Source organism: Coturnix japonica, chromosome 5, assembly GCF_001577835.2.
Source record: "Coturnix japonica isolate 7356 chromosome 5, Coturnix japonica 2.1, whole genome shotgun sequence".
Lineage (NCBI taxonomy): Eukaryota > Metazoa > Chordata > Aves > Galliformes > Phasianidae > Coturnix > Coturnix japonica.
Genome location: NC_029520.1, coordinates 23,837,738 through 23,852,938, shown reverse-complemented (window position 1 = coordinate 23,852,938; position 15,201 = coordinate 23,837,738). Strand labels below are relative to the sequence as shown.

The 15,201-nt window shown below is 39.5% G+C and overlaps 1 protein-coding gene across 5 annotated transcripts in view; it reads right to left on the bottom strand.

Moving 5' to 3' along the window:
• The window catches only part of DPF3 (double PHD fingers 3), a 188,411-nt gene that overhangs the window by 88,895 nt on the left and 84,315 nt on the right, over positions 1-15,201 (bottom strand). For all 5 annotated transcript variants that reach the window (XM_015864660.2, XM_032445149.1, XM_032445151.1 and 2 more), the window contains exons 4-5: positions 4,341-4,468; positions 955-1,050 (exon numbers count right to left, since the gene is read on the bottom strand). In XM_015864660.2, coding sequence (XP_015720146.1) covers positions 955-1,050; positions 4,341-4,468 — 224 coding nt within the window. The remainder of the gene's footprint in view (positions 1-954; positions 1,051-4,340; positions 4,469-15,201) is intronic.

Below are 15,201 nucleotides of genomic sequence, written 5' to 3'. Positions count from 1 at the left end.
TGATTTTGAGAATAAGGAAGGTGAAATATATACTTATCCAGTTAATATAGTGCTTTGATCTTATATTAAAGAATTTAAGCTCCAAAATAAAGAGGAGCAGAAAAACTGAAACAATACAACAACAGAAGAAACCAAAAGAGAGGGTTTGATGCATAAGTACATTGTAAGTATTCAATGTGGTTTCATGTTCCTCTCTTACTCAAAAGCTATTATATCCTGCTTATTTGGCCTAAAATGTGGCCCTTCTTGCTTGACTTCTGCAAACACATCAAAAGGTATTTCTTAGAGCTCCTGTGCCCCTGCAGCATCTACTTGGAACCAAGGAGAGATGAAAATGCTTGAAACTTCTGAGAATTATGTTCATTTTTATTCAGATGCCTAGCTTCAGGGGCCACAATTAAAAACGCTGATTCCAAGTTTTAAAACATTGGCTTTATTACTTAACTGGCGCCCTGCTGAAATTGTGAAAAGATCTTAGGTAAGAGAAGGGACACAGACTCCCCTAAGGATAACATCGCCCATTTTAAGCAAATGGAAGATTTGCCAAAGGGTTCAAGAGGGCCAAAATGTCAACCACAGAGTGCTACCTTGGAGAAAGCTGCAAAACATATTAATGCAGTTCAAGTCACTTATATTAATATTATTTCTCTCTTTTTTTTTTTTTTAAATTGGTAAATGCTGTTTTAGAATAAGAACATCGTAATAGCAGGATGTCACCATAATTATCACACACAAAAATTATAAATATGTCACTATAAATTATTCATCCCAAATTTTTACTCTTAGTGTAGTCTCTTCACATTATAATTTGCAAAAAATAAAGTATAGACATATATATATATATAAATTTGACTGCATCACTGAAAATTACCTACATGGATATACACTTTGCATATACAACACATGTTAAAAATACAAAGCTTGCTTCCTTCCTTTCTATTCAGTTGTACCTACCCGTCCTCTTGGCCTGTTCTTTCGTTTTGGAATATCCTCTTCCAAATCCTCTTCTTCATTCACTTCATCTGCGTTTTCATCATTTTCTAAAACCCTCTGTGGTTGAACAATTAAATGGGAATGGTTAGAAGAAAAGATGACACATACAAACAACTACTGCTCTTTACCATAGAGACTGCAGGTTATTAAATTACACTTGATTAATGATATAAGACCAAATAAGATCCCAGAATCCCTATTTCTTGTTGCTAAAGCAAAATCTGCTTTCCCTTCCACCCTCAGTCCTTCAAGGAGTTCTTATTAAAAAACGCCACTGGTAGCAGTCAAATAAGGAAGAAAGATCTCTAAAAAGCAGCAGTGGCATCACTGAGCACTGATATCCCAAGACTACACAAGCAGTACAGTGCTCAAATGCAGGCCTTTCCTGGGAAATTGTTTGCATGACTTTTCGAATTTGGTTTCTTGAGCCATTGTTTTTCTCTAATGTTGACAGTACACTTTAACAAGATGTATATCAGTTGCTGGGGATTTTTTTTCTTCTTGGAAGCAAAAACAGACAAAATTCCTCTAGATATATCCCAGCATTTTCAATGAATCTAGAAAGCAACATCTTTCAGTTCTTACATAGTTGGCACAACTCTGAAATCTGGAGAAAGGGATTTGCAACATGTGAATCACAGAATCGTAGGGGTTGGAAGGGATCTCCAGAGATCATCGAGTCCAGCTCCCTCTCCCCCCCACCAAAGCACGTTCCCTACACGAGGAATACTGAGTAAGTGCAGGCTTCATTGAAGCTGATGAGAACAACAGTTATTTCAATTAATTATTTAATAGGAATAACAATGAAAATTACAGTAACAATTCATCGTCTCATATAACAGTGTCAGGGAATTTCAACTTGACCTTTTGAAAGGTCCTATATAACCTATATAACCTCTACAGAATGAAATCCAGGCCAAAACATGTACAAACTGGACATGGCACAGATGATGGCAAGATGAACCATCACAACACTAACATAGAAAAATGCTGTGCCAGAACTCCCTCGACCTCTGGCATCCCTGTTGCAAATAAAGATAGGAGTTGGAGCTGCTCTTGCCATTCATTATGTGGATGCCATGACACCATTCACATAAACTACGACATTTTCAGATTCAAATGCATGACTTCAAACTGATGGAATGGCTTTTCTTCAATCTTTTACTATTTTTGTCACTTCCAGTTAACAGCTATTTGAGAGCCAACATAGGAAGAACATAGGAGCAAATCACAGTGGCTTAGTTTTCTTCCTACACATCTCAAGCACTGAATTCTGAATTTGTGGGAAAGACCAGAAGAGAAACTTAAAGATAAAGCCTGTGCTTGGAAGACCAGCCATACATGTTTATTCTTATTCTATCAGATAAACTTTTAAGACTATAATAGAACAGTGCCTTTTTAAAAATGACAGATACTTCTTTGAACACAGTAAAGGATCACCTCTTCATCTGGTTTTATCTTTTATCTTTAAATCCCAGGAAGCTATTAATACAACTAGACCATTATGAAATCTAACTTCCCATAATACTTGACCACTACGCATTAGAAGGTGGAAGAGCAAACAAGTTCCAGTTCTACATACATTAAATAGTTCTTTAAAATTCACACAATTACAGACAACTTAGTCTTAGATAACTACAGCACTTGGAATGTATTGTGCATGAAGAGACTAGTGCTATGTAAGAAAATATGCAAACTTACTGATATGAATCTATACTTTTAACTGTGCTTCATGTCTTAAATGAGAGGAGAGGAGAGGAGAGGAGAGGAGAGGAGAGGAGAGAGGGAGAGGAGAGGGAGAGGAGAGGAGAGGAGAGGAAGGAGAGAGGGAGAGGAAGAGGAGAGGAGAGAAGAGGAAGAGGAGAGAGAGTAGGAGAGGAGAGGAGAGGAGAGGAGAGGAGAGGAGAGGAAGAGGAGACGAGAGGAGAGGAGAGGAAGGAGAGGAGAGGAGAGGAGGAGGAGAGGAGAGGAGAGGAGAGGAGAGGAGAGGAGAGGAGAGGAGAGGAGAAAAGGCTGACACCATATTGTATTTGGGGCAAGAAGGAGCTAGCTTATACTAATAATACTGTGCAGGAGAAGTTAAGGAGTGTTACAAACCACTTTCTTCATTTTTCATTCCAGCATCAATTTAAGACACAGAGCGTTAAGTAACCATGTGCAAATTTGATGACACTGCCAGGATAATCACATGAATTCCCAGCAGAAAGGGTTTAGCCTCTCTGATACATGGTCAAAAGGTTATTTTAAGCCTTCTGCAGCAAATGATAGAGACCCACATTCAATACTAATTTATGGAAGGACAGAATCCTCTACCCTGTTAAATACCAGCTATACATGGAAAACTTCCTCTTTAACAGTGTTCCTTTATCTGTGTTACTGGGAACAGAAGTCCTAAGTTTGCTGCCATCAGCGTAACACTGGCAAATAGATCAGTAGGACTGATCCTCAAATACTATAGATTTGAAGCCTGCCCATATCAGTTTTATTTGGCATGGGCAAAATTTGGCAACATCTTGTATCTCATCCAAAATGATAAAGATAGACATATTGCTAATGGTTCTCCCTAAACATCACTAGCATAGTGATTCATAGCACAATGGTGTTCTACCATCACCAAATTTTTGCTGCTGTTCCCACAGGAGAAGCTTGCTTTCCTAGCAATTTAAGGTGCCTATGTGAAGTGGGAAGCCCTTAAGAACCCTTTATATTAGCTGAATTCCTTCTGTGACAGAGCAACAAATGTGTTTCTATTTTTTATATTGTTAAAGGATGAAATGGAAACTTGACAAATATTCCTATAACTTTCAAATCATAACACATATAAAGAGGTGATTCTTTTCATTACTAATAATAACTGAGATAATTAACATTAGAATATATTTATTTATTTTGCTCAAATATTTCCAGAAGGATTCTCAGTATAACTGAAAACAGACAAAACAACAGTATTATTATTATTATTATTATTGTCAACTGCTGCAAATATGAGTTCAAACCCATGTTCAAACTCATTATAATTTTCTGAGACTAAAATTTGGTTTATGGCTGGGACCCATCTCTACTTGTCTGTTCTGTATGCAGTTGTCTCATACTGCTGTAAATTCCAACACATAAGCTGAGCAGAACACAGTCAAGTGACTGAGATGTTTGTGACAGAAGAAAAAGAGAGTGAGATCCTCAGTTCATTTTGAGCATCACAGTGTAACACAATGGTTTGACAACATTTTGACAGTAGAATGACACAACCATCAACAGATGAACTACACTGCAGTAGGACAAAATCTACTATGCTTAGAGACAAATCATAAAATTCAGCACTGCTGTCAGGGCACAGGTATCTCCTTTACCTGGATTTCTTGTATAGGGTCTTCCTCTTTAGTGTCCATCTTTTTATCTATTCCCTCTCCACGTAGCAAGGCTTCCAGTGTTGTACTTTCTGACGTGAAGCCATCTTTTTTCAGAGGCAGATCAACTTCTGAAAAACAAAAAACACCAACTTCATGTATCTCCCCTGGCAGCTCACAAGTAGAAGGACAGAGCCAACAAGCAGAAGACTGACAAATGCTCCAGCTTCCTGTATCTTGAAGGAGAGCTCTCCAAATCTCTAAGAATTCCCTTATGAGATTCATTTCTATCTTGCTGAAAATCTGATATGTTTTGAAAAGCTGTGTTAGCTTGCAGGACAAGACGGCCAGCCATAATACATCAAGAGGAAATAAAAGGAGGGGGAAAATACTTTTCCCTAATGTTAACTCCCTCTGTTTCAATTAAAAAACAAAACCAAGTCTTTCCAAGACACTGAAATAACAAATATGAAGATCAGATCTTTTGAAGCGGAGAAGTAATTCCATGCAATTTAGTATCTGGCAGAGTTGTTATGGAACAGCTACAAGCAGCATTTTCTCACAAAAGGGCTTAGTCCACACACAGGGAAGTAGAAACCTAGTAAGTGGGGCCAATCAAAAACAAACAAAACAACCAAATGGAATTTTTGCCTTGAATTTTCACTGAATATTGACTTCCATTTTTTACTAGATAAAATTTTCAGTTTGTTCGAAATGGGACTGTGCAAATGAAGAACCACCAGCAAACAGTTACAAGCGCAGAACCTAGTCTGTGTAGCTGGATGAACCTCAGCCACTGCTTTACAAACTAACAGGTGTCTCAGGGGCAGGCCTCAGGCATGGGACTTAAAATGATAAAGAGGGTTCATAAGGTAGCTTGATGCAACATGCCATGCAAGTGAAGGTACAAAGCATAAATCCCCTTAAAAATTCTGTCACTAGATTATGAGACGGTGCAGCAGACAGGCAAATATAGCATGTTAATTTTAGCAAGATGTTAAAATACACCCAGGCAAGAATTACATTTTCTTCTTGGCCTCTACCCTACTTGTGTAGGTGTTCATTCAGAGCAATCCTATGGCAGAAACACATCCCAAATGTCTCTTTACCTGACAATGCCAAAGCATGGATTTCTCAAGCTCTCCCTCCTTTCTAAAATTAATTCCTTCCTCTTAGCCAATGGATTTATCAAGCAATAACGTATAGAATTGACGCTTTACAAAACAGCATCTGGTGTCCTGATTTCACAGTTCTGTTCACTTTTCACCTTATAGGTCTGTATTGTGTTTCCCAATTTGCTTGAGGCTGGCCTGCTTTTCTATCACCATGAGTTGTAAACTCCGTAGGACATAAATTTGTGTGTTTATAAAACCCCAAATCACTCCAGCAATCCAAGTAATGAATGAACACTTCCACCTGAGACAGTAAATTATAATCTGCTTCCTGGGGGGCAACTGTATCCTTACATAAAAACCTTTAAGCCAGTCAGCTACTCAAGGTCCCTGATCAGTGCTTCCAGAACACGCTTGCTCAAGTTTTCTGAAGTGAGAGAACACTGTTCAGCCAATAACCACAGAAAACCCAGCAAAAATTCCAGCAAAAGCTATTGTATTCATGGAGGGAGAGGCCGAGTACAAACCATGCAGAATATTCAAACCACTGGGATTTTCAGAGGAAACTCCCAGAACAGCCAACACAATGGGAGGGGATCAATTCTATTGACCCCCTCTCATCACAAGGAGGCCTATTCAATCAGGCCTCTGTTTTTAACATTAAGCTCTGCACACACTCCCCTACTATGCCACCTTTTCTAACCTCTCCCTTATTTGGGCTAGAGAAAAGACAAGTCAATGGGGAAGCAGAGACCAAAATTCCATCTATGAACTCCTGCTACTTCCCTCTGGATGCTAAATCCAAACATTTCAATAGAAAGAAAGGACTTCAGACTCGAGTTACGTGCAAGTCACAACACTTGAACCTCAAGTCACTAAGGAACCTCCACAATCGTATCTGGCCATGGGTTAGGCTGGTTTCAAAGTTCTGTACCTAGGTGCAAAAGGGCACTTGTTTTGTATTGTGAACCTTGCAGGACTGCAAAATCCAACAGGTAATCATATTCTCAGCAAAGAAAAGAAGCTTCAAGCAAACTCAAGGGCAACAGTAACAAAGGTGTCTTCACTATGACAATCTGTGCCTGTCTCTGATAAACCCAGCAAACAAATGCATTAGTAAAGGAAATGAGCAATAAAAGGAGGGGAGAAGTAAAACATATATGAAAGTAAAACTACTTCCTGTTTGTTCCAGAAATATTGAACATTTGTGGGGAAAAGTAGGCTTTAAGGTCAAAAAAGAGCATCTGTTTTTAAAAGGCATTATCTTAAAAGGCATGCTACTTTCCAGCAGAATCGCTCCAGGAAGATTTTCATCCAAAAGTCTCATAGTGTTTTCCAGTTATTAAATTGAACATCCCATTGACAAGGTAATGCAAGGTAATACTTTTATACCCACTTTATTGATGGAGAGATTCAGTATCTAAAAACTAACTAGCAGAGAGGAAACCTTGGGAAAAGAAACTCAGGACAGTTGCCTCCTACCTACCCATTGAGTTAACAGCTATTCAATTTCTTTTATTTCCTTCTCTGCCAGTAGCTTCTATGGGAAATTTTCATTCCCAAGTAGCTCTAGAAAGTGGGAAATGGCAAACTATCTTACCTGAAGTGTAAAGTTTACAGCTTAAGAACCTATGAAGGTCCACAGACACATTTGTAATGAATTCTGTTTCGGTAATGAATTCAGTCTTTCCTGGAAGATGCCTAGTCTCTAAAGGGAGACAGTAATGAAGTCAGGAAAATATATTTCCAAAACACTTATTGAATCCTCAGAGATAAAAGTGTCCAAAAATCTAAAAGATGGTTCAGTTAACCTAGACAAATAGTTCAATGCTATCTAATAGGTCTGACCTGAGGGATAAATGCAGTATCACTTCCAGTTATCCTACATCTAGTCCCTTTGGTAATACACAGAATAGCCCATCCTTTTCTGAATTTTGATGCACTTTTGTCCTCAATACCTTCCTACCAGAGTGAGTTCAACAGTTGAACTACGGTTTGAAAGATGGAGCATTTTGCTTTATTTATCGTCTGTCCCTTTGTTCATGCTATAAGATAAGGAAAATAGAAGTTCCTGACCAAACTTTTTTGTCATTTCTGTCCAGTTCTTTCCTTTCAAAGACAAACAGCCACAGACTTTTTTATTTCCCTGCCATGAGAGATTTTCCATGGGACTTTGTCATGTCAGATCTTCCTGAATTTCTTCTCATTCTTCAGAAATCTCATCAAGATGGACCAATACCACATCCAGTATATTAAGATGAAGCCACATCCTCCACTTAAACAAAAGCATTAAGCTGTTCTTTACATTGTCCACAGCAATCTCTCTCAGGCGTATGCACTGCCTCAACAGTGCCCAGGGCTGCATGATAGGCAGAATTAGGAATCTTGTAACAGGGACAAGGACTTCCAGCAGGTAACATTCCAAATGCAAACTAAGATGTCCATCCCATTGCCCATTCTCAATGGATATTCATATCCCCACTATGAGGCCCTCAGACAGGAATCTCCCTCCCCTGGCCAAGATTGCTCTAGATAACTTTGTACTATGAACAAATTTTTGTATTTAACCACTAAATCTCTCTCTCTCCAAGTGTTTCACTGCTAAGTTTCACTGCACTGGAACAGAAACCAAACCGTGATGCACCCACTGTTAGCTTTTTTCTTTTTTTCTTGTGAAATTGTTTGTTTCACATTTTATTCTAGAAGTTTTGATCCAAGATAATGCGTTGTTTATTTTTGGAGAGGACCAAAGTTCTTCAGAAAGTCTAAGTAAATTGTCAACCTCCTTATCTGCTAATCCTTTACATACCATGTGGAGAATTTTAAGAGCGGTGAGATACGATTTTCCTTTGGGAGGAAAAAAAAAAAGTCAGTCAGAACCTCCTATATCATCATTTCCCAGGTGCTTCACTGCTTACACCTAATTACAGTTTCAATCAATTTCTCCAGTGTTCGTGTAGAATTTATGGCTCTTTAAATTCTTGAATCAAATCCAAATCCACTTTAAATATAGGTAATAACATTTGCTACTCACTAATTGTTCTAAATTCTTTCTGTTATAACTCCTAGTTTGTATCACAAGCTCTTCTTCACACATAGCAATTTCATGGAACATAATCTTTATAACAAGTAGTAACTACTAGTAAAAGCCATATAGCTAAAAGTTTACTCTTTTTTAATATAACAATTTTAAGACAGTTTGTAGTTAGGTTCCCTTTTGATTAGTATAGCAAATAAAATAGCATTTGGTTAGTGAAGGAGATGCAGGGAATACCACACACTGAAAGCCAGAACTAAGCAAAATAAAAGAGTATATCAACAAACTCCATCAATGAAAACAAAAATGTCATTTAAAACCTCTTCCTGTTTAAATAAACCAAGGTATTATTGGTGTCACAACTAAACATTGTGCATATAGTACAATGCAAATATGTATGTCTACTGATAGTTAAAATTTATCTTTCTTAACTTGGCAGAGTTCAATTTGATGATTATATTAACATGGTTATTTTTGCTTACTGGCCCAGAGCAAAAACCTCTCTATTTATCAAGATCAGTAGGCTGCAGTGGTAGGATCTGAGCAAGCATCCATGCCAGCATTATTCCAATATCTGCTTTCTATGGATATGCCATGTCCAAAAGAATCGCATTTCCACAAATCCTACAAAATGGTGGTTTTTTTCAAGTTTTGATTCACCAAAATAGCAGTACATGTCTGTCCTTAAATGTGTTAAATTTGCTTTGAGATGCATTGGAGCTAAGCAACTTTTCAATGTCTCTTTGAAAAATAAAATAAAAACAACCATCCCTTTTTCTATACAGCATAACGTATTTGTTTTACAATGGATCATTTCCATCTCCACAGTAGCAGCTGCCACCCAAGCCATCATCTCTTTGCACTCCTAAGCAGCTCCATTTCCAGTTCTAATTGGGAACAGAGATACTTATTGGGTGAGTTCCAGCATGATCTATCATGCCAGAGACAGCTACTATGCAAACCAAAGCAATCCGGCTTCCAAAAACCCTCTTAGACAAACACTGACTTTGCACATAGATTTTTTGTGTGTTTGTTTCTTGGTGCTGTTTTTTTTTTGTGTGTTTTTTTTTTTTTGGAACATAAAAAGTGCCAGAGGAAACAATATATTAGGAGTCCATGAAGTGTTGTTTAAGATGGATAAATCCAAAGATATTACCTTAAGAACCACTGGCTCTTTAAAATCATATAGGTGGTCTAAAAAACCACCTAATTCACAGCAAACAGAACTACTGCTGAGCAAATGCAGCCACTAAGCTCATTAAGAGGATGTGGCAGGATGTGTTTGAAAGTGCAGCACAGTGGCTCAGCAAGCAATTAAATCCCATGACAGTTTAAAATGAGAATCTATCAGTGTCACAAGAGTGTGAAGCCTCAGCATCTCTACTGTTCCCACCCCCAGCATTTTATTTATGATGGTGTAGTGGGAACATGGGAAGTCAAAAAGATTATAATGAAATATGCCATATAAAAACCAGATTAAGCCTGCTCTTCTTTTGGGAAATATGCAGAGAGAGAAGCTGTCTGTTAGCTGTCGAGTTTGCAAAAGATACCATCTTTTGGGATGGTGCTCTCTGCCAGCAGACAGAGTGCCCCAGGGGAAATGGTGGTGAAAAACCCAGACTAGCAGCATCCATCCATCCATCATATGCTCATCTCCACATCTCCAAGGCACAAATATAGCGTTAGAGTGCAAAGGGTGGGGGCAGGGGAGACGGAATCCCTTAAGAGAGAATGAGTAGACAATGCTTTACATTGAATAGCAGGATTTTGCAGCTTTTCTGTATGGACACAACCAAACTCTCCTCAGCACGTTTGTTTGCATGCTTGTTACATTCATGACCAGTACAGCGATTTGTTACTGTCCTTGGAATGGATGCTTTCAAAGCAGAGACCAGAACCAGGTACACTCTAAAGACAGGGCTCTGCAAGCTTTGCCCTTAAGCATGTTGCTGCCAGCTCAGCACAGTACTGATCTCCATTCCTTCTAGAGATCTCCAAAACTTTACTTTGACTGCACCATCACCTGCTAGCCCAGGTGCAGATGCTCGATGCCAGTGTCCTTATGCTCTAATCCTGGGTTTTCATGATCCTTACCATCTCAGCCTGTTCTCCCAGCATCACTGCACCCATCTGTAGCAAACTTTCCAGTGTCAGCTCTATACTTCCAGTCTTCTCCAACCCGACCCACAGGACCTCCAGCCACTCCACCCTTTCCTAAAACTAGACTGCTACAGACACAGCTTCTCATGATGGGTCGCTAAGGCCAAAAAAAAAAAAACGCCCCTAGACACTTGCAAACATCAGATTCGCTTTGTTTTTAATCCAAGACATATACAATAAATCCATGACTGGACAAGAGATTGTAAGGCTGCTTCCTTAACCCTTTCAACTCTCCCCCTAGCTCCAACTTCAAACCTCATGTGAGCTGTTACAATCACAAGGTAAACAGTGCCAGGGTGAGAATGAGAATCTGGTCAAGTAGAAAAATAAACATGTTTTAGAAGCAAGACTACTTGAAAACAAGTACCTGCTTCCTCAGATACCAGTCATTTGGGGAGGAAAGAATAGTTTGGAGGACTTCATTTAGTGAAAATTCTCTTCAGGGGCACAGTTCAGCTCAGCTCTGTATCCACATGGTGCAACATACCGAAACCATGAGATTCTATACTGCTTCCAAATGAATTTCAGAGATTACTGTGGTGTGACCTAGGGAACACTGGGAGAATAAAAAAACCATAGCACCTCTTACTTCAAAACTGCTGCTCACATGGTAAGGTTGGGGGAATGGGGCAGGGAGAGAAAGAAGTGGAAGGAGACAGAGGAAGATGTGATATAGGGAGGCCATACACCTTCAGCCTGAGCATAAACTGCAGAAAAATCAGAGGATAGCTTTGAATTTTAAAATCAGGATCCAATGGAAAAACTCCATCAATCCCTAGCTAAAATATGCCTCAGGGCACTTCGACACAACAGGAGGGAGAAATAAAACTGCAAAAAAGAGCAGAGGCCCTCAAACATAAGGTTAAGTATTGTTTAGTTTAACCCATCATCAAAATGTGGACTTTACAAGCAGCTGTATTTCTTTGGCAGGCTAGAATGCCTCTATAAAATCTCACAATAAAATAAAAAACAGCCCTCTTGTTGGTTGTCTCTTAGAAGTTCTTTACAGATTTATTTCTCAGCAAACATATAAATCATTGTCACATTTAATATACTGTACCTGCTTTTCAAAGACTGCCAAATTACAATATCAGACTAAATGCTGGATCAAATAACTACCCTCGAGGTTCAAACTGTAAAAGAATATTTCCTTTCAGTAACATTATTATAGCACTCACTTGTGTTCACGGTTGCTCTTGTATTTGTGCTCTAGATGGACTCAGACAAAGCCAGGACTTCAGCAGAATAAGAACAAGCAAACACTGTACATAGTATCAGGTGACAGAGGCTGGATAACTGCTGCAACTTAGAGAAAGTTCCTGAGTATATAACCTATCCTTCCAGGCTTTGCACCACCCTTACATCACTTCTGGCCTATTACGGAGTGACTGAACAACTTGCTCAACCTATCTGCAAGTAGTTGTATAGGTAGACTCACACAGATGGATGGGTCTTTGGCCTTTTGACCCATTAGAAGAACCAGAACCTATTTATTGTCCACTACCGAGAGAGCTATCAGCCACTCTCACAATGCATGCCCTGCAGATACTAACAGAGAGTGGGCCTTTGCTGCAACCAACAGTACAATTTCTGTACGTGACAGCACTGAATCTAGCCTCATACATAAACCATACATAAGAACAGCCATACCTTAACCTTGCTACAAATTCTGTGACATTTTGCATAGCGTCTCCTCTTCCTTATCAAGGATGGTGGAGAGGATACCTTTAGTAGCAGATAAATCTCTGTAATGCAGTTATCTCTCAACTGCAGTGCACGCGCATCCCAATTAATTCAGACTGGGCCTAGCAGAGCCGGCATTAAACCAGAGCTGATAAAGCTGCCAAAGCCAATCTGAGTCCAGCAATATTCCTGGGAGCCTGCACTGTGTTTTCTTCTACTTTGGATTGCAGGGGGTTATTTGCCTGAGTGCAGAGCTCAGCTCTACCCAAGTTCATATGCTCATGGGATGCTGCAGCTCAGTTAATGATGCCCTTCTAAAGCCCAAAGTACCAGGGAGCAGGCAGAGACACTCAAGAAGCTTGAAGGCTTGGATGCAGCAGGGTTTATTAATGCTGCTCAGCTAGACTACAAGTGTCCTGGCCCTGGTACTGCATTTGTGCCAGCAGAGCTCATTCAGCACCCACAGCTCACTAAAATGCCAAACCTGCATAAACACCACTGAAGAACAGAAAAGCAACAGCAGTGACCAATTATTTTAGCAGGGAATAGGAAACAGCAATCTGAGACGATACCCTTGTAACTGCTGCTGTCCTCCTATGTGATCTCAAGCCTAACAAAGGTACCCTCTGCGTTGCTGTTATATGTTAAGAGGAGATAGTTTCATCTATCCTCTAGGTAGACTTGTTTAATATTCATAGGCATTTAGACATTCAAATAAAATGCACCAAAAAGACAAGGTGTACTCCCAGGTTCTCACAAAACCAGGTTTAAACCTTGTTTTTTTCTAACCAAGAAAAAACAATGACCTGCTTCCACTCAGTGGCCAATTCGTGGTTTCCAAAGAACGGGGACAATACTTACTCATATGGTTAGATGAATCTGGCAGATCAAGATACATAATTGAAGAATTTTACTATAAGAAGGAAGGCTTCCAATAGAAAAATAACATGAGACTCTAGTAGGGATCCCTACAGAAATGGAAAAGAACAAAGCAAATCATCCACTGCAATGCTCAGATCAGTTGCCACAAAAAAAAAGGTACGGAATTCCAAGAGGCCTATAAAATGTTTAGACAAAAAGGTGAACTCTAGAATTAACAACAGAATGGTAAACAGGAAGATTAATGGCACGAGAGAAAATGCAGATGGTGAAGCCCAGCCTGCAGGCTCAGCAAGACTCTGAATAGGGAGGGGGAAAAGGCAAGGTGTAAACAAGGTGACCTTCAGAGCCACTGGAATGCCTGCCAAAAGGCCAGCCAGAGGGCATCCTGAGACACAAATGTGCCATCTGGGGTAGCCTGTCTCATGACAGCATGAACAAGATTTGTCTTTTTCAAAAATTGCAGGCAGGAAAAAAATGAGTAGCAGCAGAAAATCTGACCATTCATTTGAAAGGGGTACAATTAAATTCACAGTTTAGAAAATGATGCTATCTGATTTGTAAAGAAAATAAGAAAGAAAGGCTATGGGATCTCTCTGAATATCCCCACCCACAAAGGTCTTGTGCCCACTTATAAATCCTAAACAAGCAAGGAGTCAGGGAGGAGAAACTGGTTTTCATGAAATAAATGTTCTTCTTGAGAGTTTACGTCTTTTGTTTAGAATAAAAAGGGAAAAAAAAAAAAGAAAAAGAAAAAAAAAGGGGGGGGGGGGGAAGGAGAAAGAAAGAAAAAAAAAATAAAAGCAACAAATGCAAAGCAGTCCTTTAAACTCAGGATAGTATAAATTTTCCCTATCTTGGCATAAGCCTGTTCACTCCAGATGGCATATTTGGGTCGGAAGCAGGTAAAGACTCCTCAGACACATCTCTGTGTCCAATATCTGCTTTTACAGAGTTCCCTTGCTCGCTCTTAGTGCTTCATTGGGCCTTGAATCTCCTAATAAGCTTTGAGCACGCCTGGAAGATCTCAATTCTTTGCCTCCAATAAAAGTAGGAGAGAAATCTCCTACAACAGTTCTGCAGGGGAGAGCCAGGCTCTTTCAGACCCGATGCTTAAATCATTGAGGTTAGCGAGGAAAATTAGAAGTAAATGTAATCATGCATTTATTAAATACGTCAATCATACACCACAAAGGGGAAGTGCAGGAGCAGTACTATCTCTAAATAAGCCTTCTATAAAGTAAGCTAAACGCATTCTGTTATGATATCCAGAGGCAGGAATTTTAGGAGAAAACAGAGTAAGCAACCACGTTACAGCCCACCATGGAAAAAAAACAGACCTTAGCTCTGGGAATCCAACACAGGCAGTCAATTCCAATATGTCTTTCTTTTCAGTCTCGTTCAAAGTAGATCACAGCTGAGGATTTCAGACAAACATGGCCCATCTGAGTTCAGTACTAGAGTCAGTTACTTCAGTGTTAAGTTTATAAGCAGTCATATCTGAATGTTTTTGATTACGATAGGTTGCCTACCAACTGCAACAAAGATACTGTCACGACCTCTAGTTTCACAGCATGAACTACAGGTGCTGGATGAGCTTAGGCAGCTTGTGCAACGCTTACACAGCCCCAGCACTGCTGTATCAGGCAGGCTAGGCTCAAGTGAACTAGTGTTTGCTGACACGAGCTGCCAGCATGGCTCTTGGGCATATACTTGGATACATACTGTTTTCCAAATAGCCCCATAACGTTGCTCTTCCAATTGCTTTTTGAACAGAACGGGAGTAGAGACATGAAGCACACATCTGAAAACACTAAAATGGCACTGAAGAAGGAATCAGGAAGGGCGAGCAAAGAAAATAAGATGGAGGAAAGCTATTCTGTTCCTTGTCCTTGCCTATTGCAGCTAAGCTATGGCAGACTTGTTCTGAAAACTGCCACAGAAAACTCTGACAAATGAAGGCTCTGGGCCTTGAATTATCCCTTTCCAAATA